Raw genomic sequence first — 15732 nt, forward strand, 5'->3', positions numbered from 1 at the left:
CAGTGACGTATTTAAAGGTATAAATACCACCACACTGCCTCTCTCGACTTCCCCTAAACCCCGGCTGTCAGTGCTGTGTGAATGCGTGTGTGGCTCTGAGCTTGCTCGGCACACATTCTATAAAAAAAAACAAAAAAAAAACAAAAAAAACAAAAAACCCGCAAAAACGCTAAAAAATCATTTTCTTTTTGTAATAAAATCGGTGAAGCCGGAGCAGCCATTCGAAGACTGGACGGTACAAGAAGGGACGAAACGAACGACTTTTTTTAATTTTAAAAACCGACAAGTGTTGCTAGCATTAAGCTAGGCTAACAAGTTAGCTAAATCAAGCAAGGCCGACGTTGTTTTATTTAACATTTTAGGCATTTTCACCGTTGACGAGCCGTTTTTAAACGAATAGCCTAATACAGGCCACAGTGTTTGAAACGATTCATCGCCCAGTTGGCAAAGTATTTTACATTCGAGTATTTAACTGAATTTTAACCTCCTTCTAAATCGGCCCGAGCTAACTTGGTAACGACGTAGCCTAACCTTACAACCCATTTTGAAATTTAAAACGCACACTTCCAATTGAAAACGTCTTGTCGGCTTTCGTTCCCTCGGTTGTCAGCAACTAGTTAACGTCTCTAACCAGACATCAAGAATGAATCCTAGTGCTCCTAGTTATCCGATGGCGTCCCTGTACGTGGGAGACCTGCATCAGGACGTGACGGAGGCCATGCTCTACGAGAAGTTCAGCCCTGCTGGCGCTATTCTCTCCATCCGTGTCTGCAGGGACATGATCACTAGGCGCTCCCTCGGATACGCCTATGTCAACTTCCAGCAGCCAGCTGACGGTAAGTTCCTAGCTAACGTGGCTATCTTTCTTACTAATGCCTTTTTACTTCAAAACTATGGTGCTTTACTAGTAGCTTGTGGACGCAGCTAACTTTAGCTAGCTAGGCTAGCTGGCTAACTACGCTAACTGGCTAACTACGCTGCTTCTCCACGTGACTGGCCCCCCATTCGAACCTCCCGTCACATGCTAGTAGAAACTTACGATCTAGTTCCCTGGCAAATGGCGTGGTCCTCAAGGACCTTAATTTAGCTAGCTAGCCTAGTTCAAAAACTGCCACATTCTTACAAGTCAATTACAATTTGGTCGTTCACAACCATGTGGTCCCTGTTGCGAGGAAATGCCAGGTGAATCAAATGCTGCCTAATATCGGGCCTCACCCCATAGATCCCTCATCCCACAAACGTAAGTGAAGGGAAACTCAAATGATGGGCCTAATGGCAAATTCAGGCTGCCCGTGTCTTGGGTGTGGCCTCGCATGTTTGTCAAGATAATATTGTGATGCTGGGGACAGTGGATCATACACCCAGGCGTGGTCTGCAGTACCCTTATAGTCTGTCTGAAATCGGTTCAGGCTACAGAAGTTAATACCACACTGAAATATATACACGTATCTCACGATTTCGCATATGTTATTGAATTAGACAACTAATTTAGAATGCACACAGTGGCCCAAACCTTCCAGTCCTAATAATATCACTGAAGCCCTGTCTCACCATGTCTAACCCTCTACCCCCTCCTCTGCCAGCTGAGCGTGCTCTAGACACCATGAATTTTGACGTGATCAAGGGCCGACCAGTCCGCATCATGTGGTCCCAGCGTGACCCTTCCTTGCGCAAGAGCGGGGTAGGAAACATCTTCATTAAGAACTTGGACAAGTCCATCGATAACAAGGCCTTGTACGACACCTTCTCTGCCTTTGGCAACATCCTCTCTTGCAAAGTAAGTGCAGCTGTGTGTGTGTGTGTGTGTGTGTGTGGGTGGGGGGGGTGCATTAGTGTTGCATTAGACATGTAGTGGCATGGTGCATGCACAGGGTTGATCTCAAGTGGTGTTCACACATTTGCTACAATAGCCCACATAAGTGATATCATGGATTGAGTTGGGTGTAGCTTAATGGTAATGCTTGGACCGCAAATGTGTGAGCAACGCTGGGCCAGGTAAGCAAGTCTGGTATTGCATGTCTGTCTGTGTAGCTTACTTCCACTGATGTCTTCTCCTCAAGGTGGTGTGTGATGAGAATGGCTCAAAGGGCTACGGCTTTGTGCACTTTGAGACTCAAGAGGCTGCAGAGAGGGCCATTGAGAAAATGAACGGCATGTTGCTCAATGACAGGAAAGTGTAAGTGTGCAAAACTTACATTAATCTCTGACATTTTTAAAAAGACTAATACGCATTCACTTGTGTTTTGGGGTTGTTAAACTTGCATTGATGCCGACCTTGGTTTTGTTTTGGTTGGACACATCCCTATACAGATTTTCTCCCTTACATTTACTACTGCAGGCATTAGATTTTATCATAACGAAAATCATGAGTAGTTACCAGGTACAGGTATTAAGTATTCCCCGTCTTTGCAGTTTTGTAGGCCGTTTCAAATCCCGCAAAGAACGTGAGGCAGAGCTGGGGGCCCGCGCCAAGGAGTTCACAAACGTTTACATCAAGAACTTTGGTGAGGATATGGATGAGGAAAAGCTGAGGGAGGTCTTCAGCCAATACGGTAAGCAAACCAACAAAGATGGGCGTTGGCTTTAAATGCACAGTCACTTGTTTCAGTTGATATTGTTTGGATTAAATGCTTAAATTCTATGCATGCCTTTTTAATATCGGCGTCCATGTAGCTGTTTCCTATATATGTGAGATACAGCTGCAAAACTTCAAAGTGCAAATGTCCAGTGACATCGCTTGAGTTTTGCCGTCGTACTTCCCATATATAGGAAAGAGTTGCACTGACGGTGACGCTTTAAGTTGTTAAGCAAATATTGGTTACTAAACGGTGTCCTGCCCTCTCACCTAGGCAATGCCATGAGCATTCGTGTCATGACGGATGATGGCGGCAAGTCCCGAGGCTTTGGCTTTGTCAGCTTTGAGCGCCATGAGGATGCCCAGAAGGTGATTGCCAACAAGCTTTGAATAATGGACTGAACCGTCATACTAGTGATGTTTCGTAAACATTTTCCTAGAGCTCATGTTGACAAAAAGTTTTTTTTTTTTCTCCAGGCTGTTGACGAGATGAATGGGAAGGAGTTCAACGGGAAGCTGATCTATGTGGGCCGCGCCCAAAAGAAGATGGAGCGACAGACCGAACTCAAGCGCAAGTTCGAGCAGATGAAACAGGACCGCATGACCCGCTACCAGGTCACTGATTGGACCCTTTGCTCTGCACTTAACCATCTCCGGCTCTGCAGCCTTGTCAAATTCAGTGCCTCCTCCTCTGTGGAGAGCACTGGCCAAAATGGCTGCCACAGTGACACTGTAGTTCATGGGCCCCACGTCCCTGCTGAGTGGACGCTGGGGATAAATATGTATTACAGACAAATTGACGATGGAAAAGAAATTGAACCTCATCAGAGCACTTGGGCGGAGTAGAGCGATTTAAAAAATCCTGCTCCACGCTCACAGGGCTATAATTTCACTACTCTTGTGCTCAAGACTCCCTGAATTCCACTCGTCGCTCGCTCATCACTCACCTCATCCACTCATATATCACTCCATGTTGGTAAAAAAACATCATACTCTCCCATTTCTCAAGTGTACAGGCATTTTGATATGGCCCCTTCACAACGAGACACACTAGCCTACATCTCTTTCACACACACACACACACCGAGGACATTAACTAAATGCATCCAATTCAGATGGTTTAGGCTATAGAAAACATGCCTACACTGTAGGCCTGACTACGAATTAATTTCATTCATAATCTGACCGTGACATCCACCGCGGTCTCCTCCCAAGCAATTCAACATTTCGTAGGCCGTCATTATCTGGCTCTTATCATAATTCATCCCAAGTTTAAAATGAAATAGATGTATCCATGGTCATGCGTGATGATAGCCCTATACGGAGCTTGTTGCCCGGTAGATTCTGTAAATTGTAGGCCTAGTCTAATTGTTATTTTAAGTGGGATAATAGAAACAGATCCTTAGGTTATTCGTTGAAACTTTTTTTATTTTTTTTAATTAACGAAGTTCACATTCAAAGACTCAGACAGTAGGTATAAAACATGACTAGGCCAAGTGAAATTAAAATAGTCCTGCCTACTATGACATTCAACCCTTAGTTGGACTCTGAAGGAAAATCATAAAGACATACTTGGAACTCCACTAGGAACTCCACTATCTAGTTTTCTGACAGAAAATGCATAAGCTACACCGGTGCCTTCTGGATCGGGCTTGCTGCAAACTGGTGGTGCGAGCAGCACGAGTGGAATTGGAGTGCAGTCTGCTTCGCTCACACACTCTGGTCCTCATACAGTGGTCCGTTTTGTTCCATGTATACAATCTGACTCCAAAGTTGCCTGTTCTGTTTCCTACAGGGGGTCAACCTCTATGTCAAAAACCTTGACGACGGTCTTGACGACGAGCGCCTCCGCAAGGAGTTCACCCCCTTCGGGACGATCACGAGCGCCAAGGTCATGATGGAAGGCGGCCGCAGCAAGGGCTTCGGGTTCGTGTGTTTCTCGTCCCCGGAGGAGGCCACGAAAGCCGTGACGGAGATGAACGGCCGTATCGTGGCCACCAAGCCGCTGTACGTGGCCCTGGCCCAGCGCAAGGAGGAGCGCCAGGCCCACCTCACCAACCAGTACATGCAACGCATGGCCAGCGTGCGCGCCGTGCCCAACCCCGTCATCAACCCCTACCAGCCCGCCCCTCCCTCTGGCTACTTCATGGCTGCCATTCCCCAGGTAAGAGCTCGGTCCCAAATGCTCCAACTATAGCATATAGTCTCGACACAGATGCAGGCTCTGCAGCCTTGTCAAATTCAGTGCCTCCTCCTCTGTGGAGAGCACTGGCCAAAATGGCTGCCACAGCGACACTGTAGTTCATGGGCCCCACGTCCCTGCTGAGTGGACGCTGGGGATAAATATGTACTACAGACAAATTGACAGTTGGCGTTACACTCCAGCTTGCTATCCCTTAATCCTACGCGTAATTCTAAACGTTCCTTCTAAAAGTTTCATATTGTGTCGGTGTGCAGTGGGCAAGGTGCCTAACGTGGTTGGATTGCACATAACCACACGCTGATAGTGTAGGCATTTTGCATTAGCCTATAGTACATACTAATGGACTAAATTTGAGCATTAAAAATTTGAATATTAAAAGTAAAGCATTCAATTTCTAATACTAGATTATAGAGGAAGATTGACAGCCCTACGAGATACTAGCTACTTCATACTACTGCAGGCCTACGGCAGTGACTGCTGGTTCCCTAGAGTGCCTTCTCTCCCCAGGTAGAGTTCTTATGAGGCTGGCCTTCCTCCCTCTGAGATGGGGATCTATAGATGGACAGATTCTAGTCTGAAGATCCACCCCACAGACCTAGACCCGCCCTGACCACATCGCTTTATTTGACACAAGTAATAGAAAGCTGATCAGTTAATGGGCCTTTTGTGTTGGATTATTGGTGCTGATTATACTGTATTGGGTGTGGATTGTGTGTTATGGATGTTCTCAAGCTTGTCCTATCCTCCTCCAGGCTCAGAACCGGGCTGCGTACTATCCGACCGGCCAGATGGCCCAGCTGAGACCCAGCCCCCGCTGGGCCACCCAGGGGGTCCGCCCTCAGCGTGAGTCCTTCTCTCCTCACCTCTGACCTCTTTCAAGATCTTTGCGAAAACGGCTATATCAATGATATTTGCTATATCTGGCAAATTATATTTTAACTGGAATACAATGAAGTTAAATATATTTATTTAAATACAATTAAATGCATAAAATGGAAACACTTGTATAACTTAATTGCATACAAAGTCCAATATACAGAATGCGCAAAGTTTGTTATACAGTATACTTAATGAAAGCATTTACAAACAAGAAAATGACTCCCTGACAAGGAAAAGAAACAATGTTATTATTTCTTGATATTGATCCCATACCAGAGACATGTTTTTCGGTTACATTGACATGAAGTAAAACGGTCTTCCTATGTGTGTGTAGATTTCCAGAACATGCCAGGCGCCATGCGTCCCTCCGTTCCACGCCCTCAGACGTACGGCTCCATGAGACCCACCTCCCAGGTGCCCCGCATGATGTCCACTCAGCGTCTGCGTGAGTAGCCTCCACACACCTGGCGCACCGTTGCCTGGCCTTTCCTGTCTTCTGGAAAACTGTAATGGCCTTTGTTGTGACCCATTATCAGGTAACTATAACTGTTTGTGAGCATTACAATGGATGTCTGATTGACCTCTGCCCTCCCTCCAGCTGCCCAGGCCATGGGCCCTCGTCCCACCGCCGTAGCCACTGCTGCTGCTGCCCCTGTGCGTGGAATGCCCCAGTACAAGTACGCCGCTGGTGTCCGCAACCCCCAGCAGCACATGAACGCCCAGCCCCAGGTGACTATGCAACAGGTATGGCCAATTTGAAGACTGCTGAAGGCAGAGCAGTGTGCTGCCATCTCGCCATATTCTCAGCACTGCTGTTCTGTGTGTGTGTGCGCACGTGCCTAAGCCTGTCCTTTTGTCCTCCAGCCTGCTGTCCACGTGCAGGGCCAGGAACCTCTGACCGCCTCCATGCTGGCTGCCGCTCCACCACAGGAACAGAAGCAGATGCTGGGTACGTCAACTACTCTGGTTAATTGTCCTCCCCTCTCAATTGAGTTATGAAAGCACTTTATTGACATTGTTACGGTGTTGCCTGTGTCCTCTCCAAGGGCAAATGAATCAAACTGTTACTTGCTGCTTGCTATAACCTGAATCTCCCCCGTTCGAATCATGGTTAGCTGGCAATAACCTGCTCATCATTCTCCTTTCTCTTCAAATATCGTTGGATGTCGATCTGGAAAATTTAAGATTATCAGCAAATTATCAGACTAGTTGACGCCAGTGCTTGATGGACAGGAGCTGTTGGCAGTTAATTGTAGCTATGAGTACTGGCACTTGATTACCAACATTTATCTATTTTAAACAGTAGCCTATGTATTTTGAGGAATATGCACTGGCATTTATTTTGGACCATTTCAAACACTGGTTATCACTATTTTTGTAAAATTTGAAGCGTCACTACCCATCTTCTTGTTGCAACGTTATCTCGCTTGCTGAAGGAAAAAAAAACCTTCACGTCTTTCAGAGGAGTGAGAAAGGAGCCAGCACGGTGTAGCCTCCTACTGAAAATAATGTGGAATAAAGTGTGGATTTGAAAGCACATTTAGGCAGAAATAGTTGGGTTTACAATTTAAGACTATTATTTTTTGTCAAATGGTGTGGCGGCAAGGATTTTGACGAGGCAAAACCTTCCCAGCGGAAACGGTACACTAACCACCCTATCATTTCCTCTTTCTCCCCCAGGTGAGCGCCTGTTCCCTCTCATCCAGAACATGCATCCCAGCCTGGCCGGCAAGATCACCGGCATGCTGCTGGAGATCGACAACTCTGAGCTCCTCCACATGCTGGAGTCCCCCGAGTCTCTCCGCTCTAAGGTCAGTGCTGCAGGCAGAGCTCTGGCTCTGTATGCTCCCCCAAACAAGTTTCAAGGAAGGTTGTCCCAAACACCATTTTTACTTAATACTCTGGTTTCCGAACGAATACCTGAGTATTTGTTCTCAATCCCTTCGTGGCAGCATTGCATAGTCTAGATCAGCAGTCCCCAACCACAAACTGCACGTGCGCAAATCCTGCGAAGCATGATTCAGGCCTCAACGATGCCACAACGATGCCACTTACGAGTTTTCATAATAGCCGGTTGCCACATCATTTCACAGCACAAACGCCCACTTGCTTAGCTGTGGGGCTTACAGTAACATAATCATTATGCCAAAATGACAGCAAAAAGCATTAAACCACTGGCCAGGATACATCTCAATTCACCCATCTAAAAGTCTTCTCCCCAACGGCATGTAGCTCGGGAGGTAGAGAGGCCAGCTGGGGATCACAAGGTCCCCAGTTCAATCCCAGCTCCCACCATTGTGCTGAAGTGTCCTTGAGCAAGACGCTAAACCCCAAAATTGCTCATGTGCAGCACTGTGGCGTAGTACCTAGTACTGTCGCCTCACAGCAAGAAGGTCTCCGGGCCTTTCTGTGCAGAGTTTGTATGTCCTCTCCGTGTTCGCAAGGGTTTTCTGCCAAAAGGGTTTTTTCTATTCCTAATTATCAGAAGAGATCGATATCCGTCTCTCCCTTGCTCTCGGAGCCAGTATTGCACAAGAAGCCTGCTCTGAGTCTAAGAGAATGAGACAGTCTTTTGCTGTGAGGGAGGAAACGCAAGCAACTTTTCAATCATGCCAATTCCATTTTTAACATCTGCTTCTGTTCAGTTGCACTTTCGCAAGTCACTCAGTGTAACGTTATGACGACGTTGGTTTCGGTTTGGAGTATCGGGACATTCTTACGAGTACATGAGCGCAGTATCGGCCCTGATATCAATACTATTGTAGCTTGACCTACTATTGCAAAGTTTTGTTGCAAAAAACAATCTAAACGAAGCTCTGAATACTGAATTCAGCTCTGAATACCAACCTACCGAACGAATAGTGGATTACTCTGGCCAGCCGTAGTTTCATGTTGAAAGAAAGGTCTTGAGCAGATTTTGGGTGCCGATTCTAATGTTAACATTGTTTATTGTTGAAGGTGGATGAGGCAGTGGCTGTGCTCCAGGCCCATCAAGCCAAGGAGACCGCCCAAAAGACTGTGACCAACTCTGCTGGTGTCCCAAGCGTCTAAGCCAAGGTAGGTCCTCAATCCAGTAACCCTACCCTACTTCATTGAGCATCAGTTCCTTTCGCCTCTGAAGGTAATGGCACTGACCATCTTTCTCCTTTGGGTCCACAGGGATGGGGAACCTTGACTCTTGCTTCACCGATGAAAAAATTAAACATTGAAAAATGCTAAAACACACAAAACAATGCAAAAGTAAATAAAACAACATGTTATAAAAAAAGAAAGAACTTGGGTAAGGCCAGGCCTAGAGAAAGAGAACACTAGGTCTTGTTTATAAATGAAAAATTGAAAAAAAAAAGTGAAAATAAAAAAAGATTGAGCCTGGGGTTTTAAATGGATTATTCCACAAAATGGAATTACTGAAAGCATTCCTTTCTTGCATTTTATTCATTTTAAATGTAAAAATGTTTGGGTTGTGAAGGAAGGAGAGATGAAAACCTGACATTGTGAAACGGCATTGTGAAATGTATCTTGACCTTTGCTTGCTTGAATAAAACTGATAAATACATGTTTCTCGCCTCACTTCATTATTCTCAAGAGGTCATGGATGAGGTCATAGACTGGTTCAAAATGGACCCTTTGATGGACTGATCAACCTGATCAACCTATCGCCGATGTGCCTTCATGGCCCCTTGATGGTTTCCCACATGAAGCCGACTGCATCACTGGATAAAGATGGCATCTGCCCACTGGGGGAGCTAGAGTCAATGTGCTAAACAGCAACTGATGAATATTGGCTAAATGGTGCTGTGTAGGAATCCAAAGTTTCTTTGGTTCCATATCTACCTGACATTTACTTATTCAAATAAATGTTCCCCTCTAACCAGTGGTGGGGATCTGTATCCAACTTGGGGTGGACATTTACATTGAAATTTTGCAAGAGTATTTTTTTTTGGGGGGGGGACATCTTTCTACATGGCTGTATGGTCATTTGAATGCCACTACCCCAATCTAAATATTGGGGGGGGGGGACATGTTCCCCCCTGATCCCCCAGGATCCCTGCCTCTAACCTAGTCCCACAATGATTTTTGCAGGGGGGGGGGGGCATAATTATATCAAGGCGGAGCGGAGGTTTATCTTTCAACCATGGTGGGTTGTTTCACAGACTTATCAACAGAAGAGAAGTCTGTCCCAGTGAAGGGGAGACTCCACTTGTAAGTATAGTATTCAGTACGTGTTCCAATTAATCCTCTACAGTCCCTGTAGTGGCTTACATTGGTATTGGCCTACCAGGCAATGAAAGGAACAGCTCCCTCCTACCTCCAGGCCATGGTCAAGCCCTACACCCCGCCCGAACGCTACACTGCTACCTCAGGGAGATGCCTCGTCTCCCCCAGAGTCGTTCCACATCTTGAGCCACAGGCTCAAAACCCACCTCTTCAAGAAGTACTACCCGGACCCTTCCCATTTAGCACCTATTGTATTTTGCTGCTTTTGCACTTTGATTTAAGCACTAGATTAAAGGAGTAGTAAAGGGAAAAGGGAAAATTATGTTTAGCCCTGTTTTAAGGTTACTTATCTTTAAGGTTTAGTGGTGTGCTTGCAAACATTGCCGACCACTTGCTACAGCACGCATGCGCACAGCACGGAGACTGGCTATTCTCTGTTACGTCTGTAGGCTACTCACGGCTCACATTCTCTACTCTACGATCGGCTTGTTGGTGCCTGGAATATTGTGTGCAATAGGCCTGAATATTTATTAGATTTTGAGGATATAGAAGATGACTTAGAATATGATGGACGCCGATCGTAGCGTAGAGAATGTGAGCCGTGAGTGTAGCCTACAGACGGAGAATAGCCAGTCTGCGCGCTGTGCGCATGCGTGCTGGAGCAAGTGGGGAAGCTATTTTGTTTCTAAAGACGTTTCTAAAGATCATATTACAGAGGCATGTGAAAACCACAACAAGCCCTCGCTCTCTGTAAGCACAACTAGCGATTCATAAAGACAGATTGATGAAAACAACCGTTTCGCAGCAGAAAATAGATTTTTTAGAAGCTGAATTCTCAGTGCCCCGTCCGCCGCCATTACATGGATATACTTGGCTCGCGCTGGATTTTACATTTCTTCTACAGGCCTCCGAATTACACCAAAGTTATCTGAGGTGAGTCAAACGTCTTATAATATGCCGTAAATAAGGTCCAGGTTGTCAAAAACGAGCATTCTCCTTTAAAACAGGGCTGAACATGATTTTCCCTTTACTATAAGTTCTAGAATGAAGATGCACTGATTTACTACCAACATGATTTCCCCTTTACTACTCCTTTAAGCTCTAGAATGAAGATGCACTGATTTACTACCAATGTAAATCAGCCTATTGGCTGCAATTGTGCATTTAGATTTTTGTTTTAAAATGTTCAATGTATACTGTCCCTACTAAATGAATTAAATTGAGTTCTAGCGATTAGTAGTATACTGACTACCTGTAGCCTAAGTCACTTTAGATAAAAGCGTCTTGTGAATGACTCATTTAATTCCCAAAGCATGTAGATGTGGGATACTGCAGAAACGGAAGAGAAAGAAACCAGGTCAAAAATCCCCAGCAAGCTCATTCATAGTGACCCTGCCGAAAAGAGCTGCTTCATCCTTGGAGACAGTTGGGTGCTTGCTCTGTAATCATTAACCCTTGGATGCGCGCGCATGCCCTGAAGCTTCTCAACCATGTACTCCCTCCACAAGGCGGTGGTTCAACCAGACGGGACGGGCAGCCAAGGAGCCGAGAGGTAACGTTAGCCGACCCAGCTAAGTTTTAACAAGCAATGTGTTCTGAAATATATATTTTTTGTTAACGTTACTTGACATTGTACGACAGTGAAAGCTTAGCTGTATATTATAGATTATACAGTGAACACAGAACTAATGTGGTCATTTTAACGATACGTTTGGGCAGATAAGAAGTAACAGCTACCTAGCTAGCTAGTCATAGCGAGGTCACAACTTCCTTGCATCAGTCCCTGCTTTGTTGTCGTTAGGTGTCAAGCTAATGGGTAATAATAATAATATTACCAACCAGGCTCGATGTTATCGATATGAGAGCAACATACTCGTCATATTCAATTTGTTATGGTAGCCACAGAAACAGAAATTTGCTGTAACTAGCTAGTTACAGCGAAACAAAACGTCAGTCCTCTAGTCCAGAGTAGAGAGATCGTATATTCAACGTACATCTTCTAACTTACCATTTAAAATCGTTAAAGCTGGAAAAGAAATGTTAGTGGGCTAACTGTGATTGCTAGCTAGTACTAGCTAGCTAGACGTTTTGCAATGGTTTGTGTGCTAGCTAACGTTTTGCAATTATATGTAAACATGTATCAGCTAGCTAGCCAGCTAAACTGCTTTTCCAGGATTTCTCATCCAACAAGTTGGCACACTAGCCTTTTCTTATTTGGAAAGAGATCAAGTTAGCTAGCTAGGTGGCTTCAGGTGACACTTCAGCACATTAATGGCTAGCTAACGTTAACTAGCTGCAAAGTTTGAACATGAGAGGTCTATATCAGCTCCCTTAACGTTAGCTAGCTAGGTATGGATAGTCTAATTAATATTGTGTGCGCACAAAATACGGTGTATACACACAAGTTACGCTAGCTAGCTAGATTGGTAGAAGAAGCTAGAAGTATTTTATCTTGACGAAGTGAGCAGTGTTCGCTGTATCTAGTTGGACGGTACATTGTGTAATGCTTTCCTTTCAAGGGTCATGAAACTGAATCTTGAGTTTATTTTCCCCAACGTCCAGTACGAGGAACACTGGGTGCTTTATACAGGAGGAGTGAATCTCTGGTCAGATTCCTTCCTTCCAGTACCATTCCTGCATTTTTCCCTCTACATATCATTTGTGGTTGGGTAAGCTGTACTTCTCACCGTTAATGGTATAGACTAGAGGATATGGACGTGAAGTTTTCTCTTTTCCATGTGGACTCCAGCTGACCGTAGCTGTTGGCTGCTGTTTGTTGGTGTAGGCTTGTCCTAAAGTCATAAAAGCAGACTCTGAAGCTGGTCTTCGGCTCATAGAAAAATTGTCTTGTATCTGATTGAGGAGGTGTGTGTGTGTGTGTGTGTGTTTGTGTGTGTGTGTGTGTGTGTGGGTGTGTTATATTGGTTGGCACGAGGTGATTTGAAGGCTTAAAGTCTATGCAGTCTATATGTTTGTGTAAGATGTTTGAAACCTCATTGAACATGCTAAAATTCTCCTTCAAATGTTTCTGGAAGAATTAATTGGCAATGACCCACCTTGCTACAGTATGGCTTATTAAATGGTTTAACTCGACTGATCTCAGCCCTACGATGTGTACTGAAGAGAGGCTTGTCTCACCAAGGGCCCAGAAGCTGCAGGATGAAATGGCCAGAATTTTGCAGAACTACGGTGCCCATGGGTTTGTTCTGCATGTCAATTGTGGACATGCGTACAGTCGACCCGTCAGCCCTACGGTCATCAGCTGCTGTCATTAAGCACAGATAGGAAATGTAATAATGAACAGAGAACTCAATGATTCAATCTGGAACTTTGCTTTGCATGTTAGCCTACACTGTTACCTGATAGTGTATAAGGAATTAGTTGGACCTCTACCTCAGCATACATGTGTTCACAGCTGTTTACTCTACCCCACTGCGTGTGAAGTAGCCTTCAGTTGTAAAGTTCTTATGCTTGTTTTATATGCGAGCACACTGAGGGCTTGGCTTTTTTACGTTGTGTCAATCATCTTAGCAGCCCCTCTAGCTCAAAGTCCTGGAAACTCTGAGACTCGCATTCAAGTTCAAAGCCTCTGTGGAAGGAAGTCAGTCGGTATACTGCTGACTGTCTGCCTGAAACAAGCCTTAGCCCCCACCAGCTAGGCTCATTAGATGGATAGAAAACTACTCTGCTCTGTGTATTTCAACCTAGTGTATGTCACCTATAGTGTACTTGGTGTATTTCACCATAAGGGATTGATTATGTACAGGGCGTCTCAGTGTTTGCATAGCCCCTCTTGTTGCTCTCCAATTGACAATGAATGCCTCACCTGTTTTCAAGTGTTTGTGTCAGTTATATGGCTCTTAACTGCGGACCTGTCCACTCCCCATCTCCCTAACCCTTTCCTGTAAGAGAGGACTGCGAATGAGAACTCAGCTCTGCTGTATTTGTTTATAGGCTTTGGTTACTGGTGCTTAGGGCTGGGCATCATTGGACATGTTTGGATTCCGGTTCTTGAATTTGATACTTTAACTCTCATTAAAACCGTGTTTGATTACCGCGCTCTGAAAAACTCATGTTAAATACTGTCCAGCATCAACCAAAGTTAGCAATAGTCTCCCAGACACAGGCATACTGTAGAACGGGCTTCAAGCACAACCTGTTACATAGCCATATGAAGGCTACAGAAACGAAATCTAGGCATCTGGTTTCAGGTCTGGTTGCTGGAGCAATATGATTTCATTTCAGTTAGAGTCTTCAAATCATTAGTTAGGGCACCATCCAAATCTAATCAAAGTGTTAGCTATGCCAGTGGGTAGCTGATTCCTCCCGGCCATAAGCCCAACAGTGAGATATGAATGGCAGCTGGTGTTCGGTCTTGCATGGTAGCTTCTAGCGGAACAGGCCCTGAATCCCCTATTGATATGGTTCCTTCTTCCTGCTCCCCCGCTGGGGAGGGTGAAAGGCCTGGAGAGAGACGACACACAGGCCCCTCAGTGTCAAGAGATTTGGCTCACAGTTGATGATAAATCACATGGATTCAAACTCAATGTCTGTTGTTGTTAGCAACATCTCGTCGTTAGACCTCCCTGCTATATCGTCTAGGCCGCTGTCTTAGTGGAATGTTAAATTGAGACGTTTAAGCTGGCTATCCTTCAATAATTTTACGAGCTGTGTTAAGTCCTCCGACTTTGATGCATAGAACTCAATAGGCTATTGTTTTATTGTTTTGTTTTTCACTTGGGCTACTCTTTGCTTGGACCTTCAGATAAGTTATAGCCTAACTATTGCACCAAACATGAACAGATACAAGGTACACATATCTAAATAGATCTCATGGAAATATTTGTTTGATGATAAATGTAAATTCAAAATTAATTACAAAAAACAAAATAACTATTGCACCAACCAATGTCATGTGATAGACAGAGATGGCCGACTGTGTGGAAAAGTACCTTGCCCTCATGGTCATAGATCAGTGTGTTTAGTAAATAGTTGAATGGACCGGCCGTTGTTAAGGCCGTTGTTGAGGCCGTTCTACGATGTTCACCCCTCTCCGTGATCCTCCTCCTCCTCTCTCTCTAGTTCAGTCAGCTGTTGACTGTCTAAATACAGTTTGATTAAGCTACAGGGTTATTTTGGTTTCCAGCTGATAGAAATCTGCCCCAACCCGTCCCAGGTCTAGTGACAGAAAAGCTTTCAGTCTCCTGTTTTGCCCTGAAGAATTCTTGTGATGTGTTCAATTGGAACGACGGTGAGAAGAACATGATCATTACCTCCGCCCCAGCGAAAGCGCCGAAATGTTTTCGGTGGTGTGTATTTATTTATTGGCCTATTTATTTTTTAGCAGGATTACAGAAAAATACCAGACCTATAGTTACTAACATTAGAAAACAGACTGAACTGACTGAATTCACCCCCATAAATTGTTTTAAAAATTCCTCCCTTTCATTGTCAACGGGGGGTCCTGAAACAGCCATGTCTTGATGTAAGAAGGCCACAGAGACACGGCGTTTGGACTGGCATAAAGCTCTTGACCTAACAAATGTGTATGCGCACAGAGCCACGAAATGCATACATGGGTGGTCTGTGTTCCCAAACACCATTTCTAGTTTACATTTCAATTGGCAGATATGCTTTTATCCAAATTGACTTAAAATCATGAGCTAGTGTTGGGGATAAGGGCACAGTGATGGGTAAAGATTGATGGGGAAATCACTGGTGAAGTGGCCTGGCATTTCAGTCACTGTTTGGATGCTCCAACCACTAGGCTACCTACTGCCATGGTAATAATAATTAAGTTTGTGTGTGAGAGAGCGCTTGTGTGTGTGATGCTCTTGAATTGTGGGGGGGGGAGAAA

The 15732-nt window shown here is 44.9% G+C and overlaps 1 protein-coding gene across 2 annotated transcripts; it reads left to right on the forward strand.

Annotated features, from left to right (window-relative positions):
• The first annotated feature begins 64 nt into the window (after positions 1-64).
• pabpc1b (poly A binding protein, cytoplasmic 1 b) lies at positions 65-9081 on the forward strand. Of its 2 annotated transcripts, none has more exons than XM_084455283.1 (14): positions 65-836; positions 1584-1777; positions 2061-2176; positions 2413-2552; positions 2850-2944; positions 3053-3190; positions 4371-4739; positions 5531-5621; positions 5992-6102; positions 6256-6401; positions 6522-6606; positions 7338-7468; positions 8616-8714; positions 8817-9081. In XM_084455283.1, the coding sequence occupies exons 1-13, from the start codon at positions 644-646 to the stop codon at positions 8706-8708; spliced, it is 1902 nt and encodes a 633-aa protein (XP_084311409.1). In that variant the 5' UTR covers positions 65-643; the 3' UTR covers positions 8709-8714; positions 8817-9081. The 2 variants fall into 2 exon arrangements, with proteins under 2 accessions (XP_084311409.1, XP_084311410.1); XM_084455284.1 differs by having other exon boundaries at positions 6256-6386.
• Positions 9082-15732: the final 6651 nt, after the last annotated feature.

This window comes from Borostomias antarcticus (assembly GCF_949987555.1).
Source record: "Borostomias antarcticus genome assembly, chromosome: 21".
NCBI classification, from domain to species: Eukaryota; Metazoa; Chordata; class Actinopteri; order Stomiiformes; family Stomiidae; genus Borostomias; species Borostomias antarcticus.